Source organism: Pempheris klunzingeri, chromosome 1, assembly GCF_042242105.1.
Source record: "Pempheris klunzingeri isolate RE-2024b chromosome 1, fPemKlu1.hap1, whole genome shotgun sequence".
NCBI classification, from domain to species: Eukaryota; Metazoa; Chordata; class Actinopteri; order Acropomatiformes; family Pempheridae; genus Pempheris; species Pempheris klunzingeri.
In genome coordinates, this window is record NC_092012.1 from 3,897,610 (window position 1) to 3,912,963 (window position 15,354).

Sequence of the window (15,354 nt, forward strand, 5' to 3'; positions counted from 1 at the left end):
CACATGTTGTATTTAGACTATAAAACACATCATCTATAAATTATAGGTACCGTGGAGTGAGTATCAGAGTGGAGAGAAGTTGTTCTGTGATTAAATTAGATTAAATTAAAATTAGATTTAACTTTACTGTCATTGCACAGAGTAAAAATAAAAAACAATACAGTTTAGCATCAAACCAGAAGTACAAAAAGCAGTTAAGTGCAGAGCAATGCACATATTTTCCCATTTAATTCTACTTTTTATGTCTACTTTTTACTCTTCTACATTTATTTTACACCTGTAGTTACTTTTTACATAAAAAAACACAATATTCTTTTCTGATATGATGCAGTACTTATACTATTAATCCACCCAGTAGTACACAAAGTACGTAAAACTGGCTCCTAAAATGCTCTTACATGTATTTGTTAGTGATAAAAGCAGAGTGCTACTTTAAGTACATTTTGCTGATAATACTTTTGTACTTTTACTTACTTGTAACTGAGTGTTTTCAGATTGTAATATTTCCACTAAAGTACTTCTTCCACTGCTGTAGAGTTAGTATGGTTATATACAGGATAATGACAGTAAGGGGCAGATATGAATATGCCAAGTTACAGTAGGCAGTGCAGGTATAAGTATGAATAACATGCTAACAGTAGGACCTTATATACAGATATGTATCGCCGTAGTGACAGTTTTGGTGAAGATGGGTCCACAGTGATGTTAGAGCGTCAGTAATAATAATCCAATAATTGGATATATGATAATCTAACACTGCAGTGGGGCCATTCTGCAGCATAATGAGTACTTTTACTTTTAATACTTACATCACATTTCTGAAAAACTATTTAGTATTTTTAACAGTGGTATTTCTACTTTAATATAAGTAAGGGATCTAATAACTAACTGTAATAATACTTGAACGAGTAAAAGTCATTATATATTGTTTCCTTTTCCATACACAGTGATTTACAGCACAGTGTTAGCTCACAAGTAAGAGTTGTGTCTCAGTACATGTTCCACTCGTTCATAAATAAGTGTCCAAAGTACGATTATAGTGGGAGTCAGTGAATGCACCACTGTTGTAAACTTCCTGGTGGGATTTTCTTCATGAGACGTTTAAGTTCACCCAGTTTGTTAGCACATTTCAGTGTTTCAGGGCCGGATTAAAACTCACGGATGAATCCATCTTGAATCAAACTCTTCATTTCGTCTATGCTGGACAATAATTTGACGGAAATAACTAATATATACCCCGGTAACGCCTCCTTGTTGCCTCTGTGCTCGGTTCCAAAGTACAGCGGACGTCAGGTTAGCTAGTTAGCGTTATGCGAGAGTTCACTGGGTCAAAGTGTGTTTTACCGGATAGTTTCACACCTTGAGTTCCTCGCAGTTTGATCCCCACCGGTTGTTAACTCTCAGTGAGGAAACCTCAACGTTACCGGTGTGTTTTTTTTCCCCCACAAAAAGTAAAAATGAGCCAAACAGGAGAAATAACCGAGGAAACGTCTCCAGGAGCGTCAGTTTCCCCTCAAATTAACGCTGCAGACCGACAAAAGAGGACGAAAATCATCTACATCGTTTATGTCATCGCTGCTTTGGACATCACGTGGACGTTTTTGCAGTTTTCTGTCACCCCTGTGAGTATGGATGTTATGTCAGAGCTGGAAGCTGAGATTTCCGAGCCAGCCGTGAACGCGTAAACTCTTAAGGAAATGTATTCAATTACAGAAAACACTTTAAAAACAATCCTGCATTCAAATATGTGCTCTAATAAATGTGCACATGTTATCATACATGCCCTTAAATGTGCTGGTAAGTGCAGTCAGACTGGCTCATGTGTTTGTTGCACATGTTATGTAATGATGAGGAGGAATGAGGAACTTAAAGTATTACAAGTAAAAGTACTCAGATCAGTAAAATCTCCCCTGTTACTGTAATACTATTATATATTTAGTCATATTATGTTATTATAACTCATGCGTTAGTGTTAAAGAAGAATTTTACTGTTGGGGTTGGTTGAGATTTGATCTATTTTGTGTTTGATTCTTTACTTTATGGATGAATCTGCTGATTATTTTCTCCATTAATCGATTGATTGTTTGTTGACACCTTCACAGTGCTTATTTTGGCCAACCAGGGGTAGAGCTGCAACGATTAATTAACTATTAATTTAGTTGCTAACTATTTTGATAATCGATTAGTCTGTTTGAATAATTAAAAATAAAAGAGCAATAAATAAAAATGTTCTGATTCCATCTTCTTAAATGTGTAGTTTCTGTTTCTTAACTCTTCTGTGACACTAAACTGAATGAAGACATTTGAGGACGTCAGCTTGGGCTTTGGGAAACACCGATCGACATTTTTCACCATTTTCTGACATTGTAACAACTAATCGATTAATGGAGAAGGTAACAGATTAATCGACAGTGAAAATAATCGTTATTTGCAGCCTAAATGGCACAAAATTTAAAATAAATAAAAAAATTAAATCAAATAATTGAAAGGAAAAGCAGCAAATCTTCACATTTGTGAAGCAGGGTCCAATAATAATATTTTTGCACAGAAAATGCTCTAAATTACAATAACTTTAAGGCCCATTATGTTTATTACACTACGCTGAACTGACTCTGACCTTAAAGTTAATATAAAACTCTGGAGTCACACGTTTCGCAAAAACGTGCAGGAGAAAATTCATTTCTGCTGCCAATTGCCTCCATCAGCTCCACCTTCATCACCACTGCTGCTGCTGCCGGCCCTGCCTTCCTCAAATAACACTTTAAGTCACATTCATCAAAGACAAACTGATAACACTGTGAGACTAATGCTGTGTTTATGTCATGTGGCAGCTGCTGTAATTCATTTTCCATCCTGCATGACGTGGATGTGGCTGATTTGTTACAGGAGAACTCCAGTATTTTGAACCTGGGCGCATTTTTACATATTTTGGGTATTTTGGTGTAGCAGAAACCTGCAGCCAAGAACAGGCTGCGAATGAGCTACCATGGCTAATAATGTAATCCTTTGGGGCAAACAAGTCATTGTTGACAGAGACATACCTGTAAGATCCTTCTTGTTTAACCAGAAACAGCCGTTAAATCACTTGGCTCAAAGCTACCAGACTCCATTGACAAAAACAATCATTTTACCTTGCAGAAGACAGGAGTTGCTGGTCTACTACTGCCTCAATCAGTTCATTTATTTGTGTTATTTTTGTGACTTTGGTGTTTTAAAGAGTTAGTTTAGATCTAAATTAACATGGTATGAAAAGCAAAGTACACAGCAGCTAGACCAGCAACTCCAGTGCTCTGCAAGGTAAAATAACAGGTTTTATCAATGGAGTCTGGTGTGTTTTGAAGAGAGCGATTTAACGGTTGTTTCTGGTTAAACAAAAAGGATCTTAAAGGTCTCTCTCTGTAGGGATCCTTTCTGTAAATGTTGTCACATGCTTCGAATAGCAATTCAAGCCTGACTGTGGCAAAAACAAGCCTTTTTAGTGGACATTATTGACAATCGTTACGTTATAGCCCATCGGCTCCACTGTTTCTGGCTGCCGGCTGGACACTGTTTCTACCAACAAGTCATTTTGTGCCCAGAATATCTAAAAATAGGGTTTTAAAATACTGAAGTTATCCCTTAACTGGTAGAGGTGGTTTTCTTACCTTGTTATCTTTTCTTTGACCTGGTGATGTACAAAGAGTTCACATTGTCAAACTAAAGTATCATTGAACCTGTACTGTGGATTTCCAGAGCATGCTGTATGATTGTTTTACTGTAATTTACAATATGTATTTATATCATGTCTCTCTGTAGTATTTGGCAAAGAAACTTGGCTTTGACACCTTGTGGTTTGGTTATTTGCAAACCACGGTGGGTATAATCCAGCTGTTTGGGGGTCCTATGTTTGGAAGGTAAGTACGACACAAAATAGTTCCTGTTTCAGCTACTTTTACTGACGCACATGCAGGTCATTCTGGATGTATCACAGAAGCTGCTGTGAAGTCAATATAAGCAACCTGCACTGTTGTTAATGTGGCAGAAAACTTGTGTTTTGTGGGTTTTTTTGTTGGTGTTGGAAGGTTTGCAGATCTCTTCGGAGCACGAGTAGCTTTGTCTCTGGCGTGCACTTCATCCGTTGTTTTCTTTCTGCTGCTGGCGGCAGCAAACCATCCTGCCATGCTCTTCATCCACAAACTCCCCACGGTCTTCATGCATGTCATGCCTTGTAAGCACCACTCAGCTACACTCAGCATTTGGTATAGATGAATCATTGTTTGTTATTTATTCACTCTGCTGTTAATTAGTATTAGGACCAATTTAAAGGGAAAAAAAACATCTGAGATTTTAAAATTTAATTCATTATGTTGTGTGATATTACGATTGAAATCTTTTCTCGAAATATCATTTATTTTGGAGAATATTCTCAAAAAATGTACAACTTTTTACTTTGAATATGAAAGTTTTTTCCCCCACAGTGTATCAAATGACTACATACCCCAATGCAGGCAAATAATTTTCAGTGATTATTATAATTGTATGGAACCAAGGAGCCATCTTCCAGTAAAATAAAGTATAAATAAAATATGTATATATTTTTAATGGAAGTCTTATATAATGTTGTATGTAGGATATTATCCATTTGGATTTGGTGTGAACATATAATTGAGCATTTCATCTTGATATCATCTCCACATTTTATGGTTTATATGGTGAATTTAAGATACTGTCCACAGCTAATAGAATATTGAAATTTCAGAAATTATATTTGAGCTTAATAGCATTGATAAATAAGCAGTATTTGTCTGTATTTGGACTGTGAGCTTACAGAAATATGGGTGATATAAAGTGCTGCTGTATATTACAAACAACATGCAGCAAACTATTTATTTAATATTTAAGTTCCATCCCACTGGATGACCTAAACTCTCTGATCAAATACTTTTTTATTCTATTTTTTTTAATATTCTATTATCTAGAAAAAGATACACTTTCACCTCACTTGTATTTTTCCTTCCCCTTCTCGCCTGCAGCATGCCAGATGGTCGTCGCCGACCTTTCAGAGCCTGAAAAGCGGGCAGATGCTTTGTCCAAGCTGGGTCTGTGTTTTGGCATCGGTATGATAACTGGCTCCACGCTGGGCGGCCATCTTAACACGCGCTATGGGTGAGCGTGCTGGTGTGTGTTTGTGTCGGGTGGCGGAGGATGAGTCTGGATGGAGTGATGCACTGCAGACTGGAGAGGTGGGCGGGGGTGTATCAGGAGGTCGGGGTTTAAAAGGTGCTGTAGGTGATGGGAGGTGGCCGGTTGTTTGACCATTTCCTGCACTCGTATGAGCTCTTTTTCATGTCGTTACTTCAATTATTTTCAGCTCTCATAAACCAGCTGTACGCTACCTGCCCAGCACTAAACAGCAGACGAGTTATCAGAAAAGTTAGCGACTAGCGAGTAAAGAAAGTAGATCAAAAGTAGAGCCAAATATTTCCATCAGGGCTTGGTGAAGACCAAACCAGAGGTAAAAGTGTAAGAGTTGTAATGATCTGTATCTAAACATGGAAGTGCAAACAAAATGATGATAATATACTTTGAAATGTTTAAGTGGTAGTTATGGTTGTGTAGGATTGTAACATTCATTTATTTTATCCATAGTACACCTAAAATATTAGTCCACCTAACACCGTCTTTACTTTGTATTCCCAGGGAGACATTTACGGCGTGCTGTGGTGCTGTGGGGAGTGCCTTCAGTTTACTGCTGGTTGTAAAGTTTATCCCCAAAACCACCAAAGTTCACGCTCCAAAAACCAGCACAGAGAGTAAGACACACTTCCCTCTGCTACACCTCATGCTCTCAGCTGAATCTGTGTAAATGCTTTATGTTTGGGTTCATGGCACACCGGCAGCAGAGAGTAGGAGTGGTCTTTGATTGATGACTACCTGAATGCATCAGTTGTTGTAAATGTAGCTGTGTCTGTGATTACCGTATTATTAGTCTTACTGTAACTGAAATTGTCAATAGGGACCTTCCTGTTTCACTTTATTTACAAGGTTCAACTGAAAGATTTCCACAGTGTTGCTAAGAGGAAATTATTTTGAATTTTTCTTATAACAATATTCTTACATATTATTGTTTTTATTAGCGTAATTTTGGCACGTTAGACGGGTCTGCATGTTACAATACCCATAAGTCCTCAGCTGCTGTTGCTATGGAAACGAATCCAGTCAGAGGTGCAAGAGTCGTATTGTTTTTTGATCTTGATATTTTTTTTTTAACAAAATGCGTTGCCATAGTTACTGATTTCATCCAAAATTCACCCAGAATCCAAAAGAAAAAGTGATTCCGGCTGCGGTTGAGCTGCATTCTCGTGAACCTGCACTGAGTTTTTGTTGTCGTATTTATCTTCTCTGTCAAAGTTTTTATGTACCAAAGGTCATACTTTTGATTTCTCATTAAAAAGAACCAGATACTTTCTAAAGCAGTTGTTCATTTAAATCTAAATTTTTCAATTCAGTTCAAATTAGCTGTGTCGGTCTGACAGATGAGAAACCTCTATATACAGCCAAGGAATACAGAAAAGTATTAAAACTTGTGCAAACATCGGCAATCACATCAAATAATAACATAGACTGTGTAAAAGAAGTGGACGTAGCCACCGTGACGTCACCCGTTGGTTTGTGGGCTGCTGAGACTTTGGCTTCATGGGTGTCACCATCTTGGTTTTAATGGCCGTCGCCATCTTGGTTTTTTTGGAGCCAGGAGCAGCTGCGGAATGTGTGTGTGCACAGGAATAGAATGCCGGAATGTTACGATGTCATAATAAGATTCTATTTCCACGGCGACAACAGAGTGAGACATACAGCTCTACAGTTTAAATCTTACTGAGGCCCAGTGTTGGACACCAACAGGAAACATGGAGCATTTTAAGACAGTGAAATCTGAATTTGACCACAAGCCTACGACCGGCCCCCTGTCAGCTTACCATCACTATGTCCTGTCGTCAATCCTCCCCGATGCTGAGAAGGAATATCTCTGCGTTAAGAAGCAAAACAAGTCCCTCGAGAAGGACAATGAAGCCCTCAGGAAGAAGGTGGAGCTTTTGATGAGCGAAGCTGAGCAGTTCAAGGCGGAGCAGCAGAGAATCCACAAGGTGATCAGAAACAGAGACCTCCTGAGGAACCAACTGATACGCTGCAAAAACGAGCTGTCGGTGTGCAGTAAGAAGATCAGGATCCAGGAGACGGACCTGAGGAGGGGACACAAGCAGAGCGAGGACCTCAAAGAAGAGCTGGAGTCGGCGAAGAAGGAGCTGCAGTCAGCGAAGCAGAGCGCTGTCAGCCAGAGGGCCGAGCAGCAAAACCTGAGGGAACAACTGGAGCAGGTGATCAGGGAGAGAGACGGCCTGAATGACAAGTGGCAGCGCTGCAAAAACGAATGCTCGGAGCTGCGCGACAAGGTCACCAACCAGCAATCGACCCTGAACCAGAGGGACAGTCAGCACAAAGAGCAGATGAAGCAAATGCATCTGCTCAAGCTGGAGAACCAGAAGCTTGACAGGGAGAGGGTCCTGATAGAAAACGATGCAGAGGACCAGAAGCGGGAGCTCCGAAAGTGCGAGGAAGAGCTCCACACACAGAGGGAGAAGCTCAAAGAGAGCCAAAGGCGTCGCGCTATTGAGGATAAAATAGGGAAGAAAATACTTTTCATCCAGCAAAAATCTCACATGCCAGTGATCAGGAAACCCAGCCAAGAGGTGCCCCTCCAGAAGATTGAGTCCTTAAAGAAAGAGCTGCTCATCCAGACCGAAGAGCTGAGGAGAACACAGACAGTGTGTGAGGAGCTGAAGCAAAGTCTGACACAGGTAGCGGCGCAGTTCCTGCAGTGCCAGGCGACGGTCAGACGGCAGAAAGAAAAGCTCATGGCAGCAACAGCAGAGAGGAACATGTACCAAAGTCAGACTGAAAAACTGGGGATGGAGTTGGCGGACGTCAAAAAGAGGCACCGCGTGGAAAAACAGAGGAACAAAGTGGCCAAGAGGACAAGAAAAGTCAAGTCAAGCCAGCCTCACCTCCCACCTGGAGACAAACCAAAGGTGCCCCCTCTCCCTCCGGTGAGCAGTAAAGTCCAGACGCAGCCCGAGTTACAGATTATAGGGAGAAAAATTCATCGATCCCAGCTGTCTGAAGAGGGAGGAGCTGCACACAAACCCAAAAATGATTCAAAATAAACTGAAATGATTAAAAATCCTGAAGCTGGATATTTTTGCCTGTAAAATGACTTAAACCAGTTAATTTTCTGTCAATAGACTAATGGTTTCAGCACTTGTATACACAGTTGGGTAGTTTAATATATAACAAAACATTTTTATAAGCTCCTCCTATATTTTATATGCAAAAATCATTATTTAAGAAGCAACTAGTGAGTAAAACTGTCAGATAAGTAGCAGGTATGTAGTGGAGGCCGGACGTGTCCCATTCAGGAAAGAGTTCCACCAATTGAATAAATGTAGGACAATAAATTAGTAATTATCAAATGCTGTTAAACAGTTTCATTCATTGTTAATGCTACTAACACACAGCAGTACTGCTAGCCTGGATAGAGACCTGTGAATCACTACCAATGTGTCTGACTTGTCCGGTGGCTGTTTCTCCAGTTGGAAAAACAACTGAGACAATCAGAGTTTTGATTAAAAACATGAAATTGTGCTGAAAAATGAAGGATGCTGGTTGGAGAGAGACGATTATTCGGTCCGTTTAATTTCAGAGTTGGTCTTTAAAGGGATAAACGGTTATTCTGTATGAAATGATGTAATCATACATCAGCTTTATTCCCTCTCTTTGAATTCCCCTGCAGGTGAGAACAAAAACAAGTCCGTGTTCAGTTTGGGGCAGATCACCAGACTGATGAAGTTTCCAGGCGTGACGCCGACTTTTCTTGTGAAGATCATAGCAAGTTTGCCGCCGGGTGAGAAATAATCAGTGCTGCTGTTTCTAGATTGACAATTTAAGAATATGTGTTGGAGTATATCATATATACTATAACTTAGAGTTACACCTAAACATCATGTCACATAAGGATTGAACTCTCCTCAGGTATTTTCCAGGTGATGTTCTCCGTCATCGCTCTGGACTTCTTCAAGCTGCAGCCTCAGCAGAACGGCTATCTGATGGCTTATTTTGGCATCGTCCAGATGGTAAGTGTCACGCACACTGAAGCACAAGAACAGATCATTGTGAGTGAGTTATGCACCGCAGGTCCGTCACACCCGTATGTTTGTTCAGGTCATGCAGGGAGGAGTGATCGGTCGGCTCACGGCGAGTTACTCTGAGAGCTCGCTGCTGCTTCTGTCCATCGGAGTTTCTTCTTTGGTGGGACTGTGTCAGGTGACGACACACACAAACACACACAGCAGAGCTGCAGGGGATTTAAAGCCAACCTGTACAACACTGTCTTTTTTCTCTCTCTTTGTTTCTTGTTCCTATTTTTACATTTAATTCTTTATTTCCTTTCTTTTATTCATTTTTCTTCATGTTGTATTTCTTTAACTGAGCACAGGAAACAGTGAAAACAAATTTTAGTCTTCACCACTAGTCCTTTTACATTGGACATTTGGACATTTGACTGCTTCTACTTGATTAGTTTTTTTACTTGTAATAGAATATAATGAGGATATTAAGGGTCTGATTCTTGTTCAGCTACACCTGAATGACAATATGTGAAGAGCTGCAGCAGTTATTCCTGTTTCATTATGGATGTGTGTTTGCTGTTGTGCTGCTCAGATCAGAGAAATCTACAGACGCAAATAGACAAAGTGTAGTAAAATAAACACTTATTTCTTTAAACTTGATTGAAAGATGACATGTTATGGAAGCAAAATAGCTTAAGATCTGTGTCATTTATCACATTACATGGTTCTGCTTTGAGCTAAATGCTAACGTCAGCATGCTCCAGTGACGATGCTAACATGCTGATGTCAACACGTCTGATGCCATCTTTAGCCTGAGGTAACAGCTAAATGAGTTACAGCTGAGCATTTAGTCATAAATCAAAGTTTTGGACAGACTGAAAAAGTCCAAATCACCAAAATTACTACAACATCCCTCTGGGGACCATGAATGTTGAAACCAAATTTCATGTCAAACCATCTCATAGTTGTCGAGACATTTAAAGTGGCAAATCTGAACCTGCTGGTGGAGCTAGAGTGAAGGTCAGGAGACCCCCGTGGTCACCAGGGTTCATCCTCTCGGGACCATGAATGTGTCTACAAATGTCCAACAATCAATCCAATAGTTGTGAAGTATTTAAATCAGAACTAAAGTGGTGGATTTATTATTTATATTTCCTTGCTGCTCACACGGCTAATAGAAATATTAGTCAAGAGTCTTTGTGTCCTCCCAGTAATGAAAATAATCCTGGGTTGCACACCCTGCTCAGATGCTTTTATTTTGATATTTCTTCCTCTCTGCAGGCTTACATGCACAACGTGTTCCATTTCTGTCTCACCGTCGTCCCGATGATGTTTTCTCTCAGTATGTTTAATGTCATCACAGACAGCATGCTCACCAAGAGCGTACCGTCCTCCGACACGGGTGAGGCTTTATCCCGCTTTCCTGCAATCAGACAATCAACAGTGACATTAGCAGCAGATGCTCTCTCACAGGCTTGAAGGTTAACAGAGCTGAGTTATGATCGCTGATGTGCGAACGCATCTGGTCACAGCTACTTTAAAGGTCCCATGTTCTGCTCATTTTGAGGTCCATTCTTGGGGGTATTTGGAGGCTGTTTTCAAAATAAAAACCCCTGTGCAGACTTTTGATTGTATATTCCACCTCTATATCAATATTTTTTTTATAATCAGTGGCATCAGACCAGATGTTAACAGGTTAGAGGGTTTTTTAACACCACAGACGACAAGAGGTTCGTCTTGGATGTGGAAAAACACCTTCATGTTCACTTAAACCAGCACAACAAAGTAGTAAATACACAGAAGAAACACATTTAAACCAGACAAGAAGAGAAACGCAGCCTGTTTGCTCATGTTAGAGGAACAGAAAATCACAGGAAGACACCAAATCATCAAAGTCAGAGCAAGTCAACCACTCAGCCAGGCAAACGCTCCGCATCTGAAGCAACAAAAACAACAGCGGACAACGAGGTTGATTCAGGAGGTTTAATGACATCATAAGGGGAGCCGAATCTGAACAGAGCGTTTTTACACTCAGCATAATATGGGACCTTTAAACAGACGTATAACCTTATAAAACTAAAGTCTGTTGAAATGTTTTAGTGTCAGACGAAAAAATACCCAAACCAAATAAAACAGAAGAATCTAACTTCAAAATGCAGATCTTAATTTATCTGAATCCAGTTCCTTTATGAACCCTCGTTGCTCTTGTACACAGGCACAATGCTGGGACTGTGTACGTCTGTCCAATCTCTGATTCGCACAGTCGGACCGACCGCTGGCGGCTTCCTGTACGTGAACTACGGCATTTCCTCTATAGGCCTGACGCAGTTTGTCGTGAACATTGCTGTGTTCGCGTTCTTGCTGCAGCGTCGCCTCAAGAAGAGAGCCGAGCAAAAGGACTGAAATCACACAGGTTCACATATTCAGAGGTCGCTGCTGATGTTTGCTTCATAAGATAAGGTCAAGTCTTCAAGTCCAGTTCTTCAACATTCAGATTTGTTCGCTCTGTTGTTCAATCTGTGGTGGAGATTTAAGACCAAACCACTAGATGGCAGCAAATCTTCCATTTTAGCTGGTGGTAACTTCCCAGGGTTCATAGTTCACAGTCACACTAGATAATCAGTTCACTGATATTATGATTTTATTAAAAGATTATTAAAATTTAATACAAATTTATTAAATATGGGACCAATCTGCATTACTCCCAAGTGAAGATAGTTTTAGTTAACAATTTTTACTTTGTAATGAAAGTTTATTTTTGTAAACTTGTTCACCTGTCATTGTTTTGGTCATTAAACCTTTAATAAAACCACATTTATTTAAAGGTTGTGTTTGTATCCCGGACTTTGAAGTGGTTCAGTGACTCACTTCATCTCAAAGAGCTGCTGCTTGGATTCATTTGACAGTTTTAGGGCCCAGTGAGGCTTTTTTCAGAGGGTTTTCGCCTTAATAATAATAAATCTGTAGCCGAAACATAAAAACAGGAAAAGTTTATAAAACACACATTTGAAACCAGCCTTGTCTAGTTGTCTAGATGTCTTTGAGTTGTTGGCAGCTAAACTTTTCCCCAGTAAACTTCTCAAATGGGTCATTCATCCATTGTTTGAGGCCCAAAGAGAGAAACATTTTCCAGCATTTCACAGATAAGAGAAACATCCTCCTAATCTCTATAATTTTGTGTAGTGGAACTCTATAAAAGGTACATACATACCTTTGGTAGCTATGACACAGATAGTCCAGATAGTTTGAAGTGGGTTTGTATGAGGTGTTTATCCACTGACAGTCACTCACCTACAGTAGAACATGAATTAGCCATCAATATTTATTAGTGTGCACTACATTTTGATTATTTTCATGCTTTACTTTCATGCGTTTACTTCACGATGAAGCTGTTTGCTCTCTGTCCTCGCTCTCTTCAAATCCACCAGACTTCAGTGACAATAACCGCCGCCTTGATTGGTTATCAGTCAGTGATGTTATTGTTATTATAGCGCAGTGAGCTCCTGTATTCTGTGAGGTAAAATTAGTGTTTTAATCAATGTGAGTCTGGTGGCTTTGTATTGAAAGAGAAGACTATGGATCAGTGCCTCATGCAACCACACTTAAAAAAAATCCGAACTATCCCTATTAGTAGGTTTTTAAAAGCAGGACTTTCACTTGTAATGGAGTACTTTTAGATTGTTGAGTTGGTAGTTTTACATTAATACAGGATCCTCAGCCATATTGACTGTGAGCGCATTAATATGTAACAATAAATACTAAATCACTGCTGCAGACAAACAAATGACGTAGTGCGTGGAGGATAAACAAATCCTTGAGCCCCGTTTGCTCTCTGTTATATTTATTTACAGTTTTCTGCTTCCCCAGTTGCCAAGCTTCAGCATGTTGAAGTGATGTCACAAAATCTGCAGCAGGTGTTTTCATTGTTTCTACTGTTTTTGAAATATGACGTCCAGCAATCCCGGATGAATATTATCTTATTTTAACAGTAGGGGGTCGGTGCAGTTACAGAGTCATTACGGCCCAGGCGACACCTTCAACAGATGTCACTGGTGTGATTTCTTTGGCGGCTTGTTGGGCCAAATATCTGATGGCAGCAGCCGCACACACAGAGGAGACTGTGATATTATATATATGTATAAAACTACACATAAAAGGCCATGTTTGCCTTTTTTTCAGTCAAAAATATAAGAGAGAAAGAGCGTTTTCTACACAAGCAAACATTTTGGCAGTTTTTCTCCTCTTTTTTGAGGGTATTGCAAACAACACTAAAATAATTATTTGAACTTTTAAGTATCAATTTCTGAATATAAAGGTTGAGACATTATTATGGAACCTAATTTAATTTTCAGTACCCCTTTTTTAAATTTAATTTTAATAAATGATACGAATAATCATAAGACAGCTAGAAGCCTTGGCTAATGCTGCAAACAGACAAATAAATTGTGCTAAACTAAATGATCCTATAAGTTTCTTTACATTCATTTTAAAGACTAAAAATCTTCTCTTATGACAGCGGTTCAGAGAAAAGTAAAGAAAATATATTTTTTCCTGCATAGTTTTCAAATATCACGTCAGTTTTGTTCAAAAACGTCCAGTGAGCATACTGGACGGATACATTCAGTAACTCTTGGCTGACAGCCTGTGGCATCCTGTTTAGGCGGACTGCACCTTTAATGTGATCAGCCGTCTCAGTGGAAATCCCATCATCTGAGTCTGATCCCACACCTACACTCGCTTGTTGCTCGTCGTCGTCGCCGCCAAATGTTTTGCTTCAAAAACCCATTCGGTGTGCAGCCATCGGTGTCGGAGCGGCTCCGCTGACTTTTTACATTCGGTCTGTAAAAGAAATAAGCCGCTTCCTCTTGAATCTTCTGTCCGTTTCTCTGCCTGACTCACAGAGACTCAAAGGAGCTGTAGATGGATTTGAAGGGTGTTACTGTATCTGTGGACCCAGGGGGGCGGCCCTGACCACTGGAGGGGGTGCCTTGTTACACTTGGCCCTTTGAGTCAGGGGGAGCCGGGACAATGCTGCTGTTAACACTCCTGACGGGGACCTTTGGGTTCTCTGAAAGTTTAATGTGACTCTGCGAGCGACCTGCGCTCACTGAAGTCAGAGATGAGCGCGTCCCGGCGGCGGTCCAAGGTTGCCCTGTGTTGGTGCATTGGAAACTAAACGCCGGCGGGGGGGCCCGGGCTTGTTTTGTCCCCTGTGGCATGGATAATGAGGCATCTGTCTCCACCTGCCGCATGGAGAGATGAGGCTCACTGTCTCACTTAAAAAGAGCACAGGTTACCTATCTGATTTGTCCAAGGCAGGCCAGGGACATGATCTGAAGCAGAGGAGCCTTCAGCCTAAATGTTTTATACCACGGCTTTCTTATTTCTTTATGTGCTGCACCACACGAAGCTCCTTATCAGAAACACTTTACTCAGCGCCTTGATGGGTGCATCTCGAAAATTACCAATGAAGAATGAGTCAATATCACCAAAGTTTAATCTCTCTTCTCCAGAGAAGTGCATCTTGTTGTATTGATGGCATTAACACAAAGAAACACAGCTGAATTACAAATGTTATGATCCGTATTTTATGACATTGTGCTGATTCGTGCTCAGAAATAATACAAACCCTTATGTGCATGTGACAGCAGACCTCCCCCCCCCCCGTCATCCTCTCCAGCGGACCTCGTGGAGCTCGTGGAGTTGGCCACAGGAACGAAAGGTGATCTTAGGGGGGTTTTGTCTTGGTGTAATCAGACAGCGACATCATCAATCATGAGAGGGTGAATTACAGCGGGTTACAATGGGAGATAAGATAATGAGTGGGGCCACAGCGACCTGGTGAGGGACGGCTCGAGTTCCCGTCCTGATTACATGGCAGCGGCCTGACTGGCTGCAAACCTGCTCAGGACGCTGGCTGCACAAATCCAAGATGAAGGAAAACATATTTCGGTCCAACTGCAATGCAGCTAAAGTGGCAAAGGACAGCATGCAGGTGGAATTATGGTGTGTTTCTCTCTATTTCGTGGTTATCGAGCTTTTAAATCTGGGTAGTTAGCTCGGGCTGGTATCAAAGGATGGAGTTTTAATGATATGTACAGTATGGCATCAACTGCTAGTGTGTAACAGGACTAACCACCACTGCAGAGATCAGTACATCCTATGTCTTTCCCTTAACACTCTTCTTTGACCT

General features: G+C 40.6%; 1 protein-coding gene across 1 annotated transcript; it reads left to right on the forward strand.

The window, feature by feature from the left end:
• The first annotated feature begins 1,393 nt into the window (after positions 1-1,393).
• Positions 1,394-11,985, forward strand: slc22a18 (solute carrier family 22 member 18). The gene is made up of 10 exons (XM_070831386.1): positions 1,394-1,622; positions 3,796-3,893; positions 4,062-4,207; positions 5,013-5,145; positions 5,680-5,792; positions 8,828-8,938; positions 9,067-9,167; positions 9,256-9,357; positions 10,443-10,563; positions 11,377-11,985. The coding sequence occupies exons 1-10, from the start codon at positions 1,458-1,460 to the stop codon at positions 11,562-11,564; spliced, it is 1,278 nt and encodes a 425-aa protein (XP_070687487.1). The 5' UTR covers positions 1,394-1,457; the 3' UTR covers positions 11,565-11,985.
• The last annotated feature ends 3,369 nt before the right edge of the window (positions 11,986-15,354 follow it).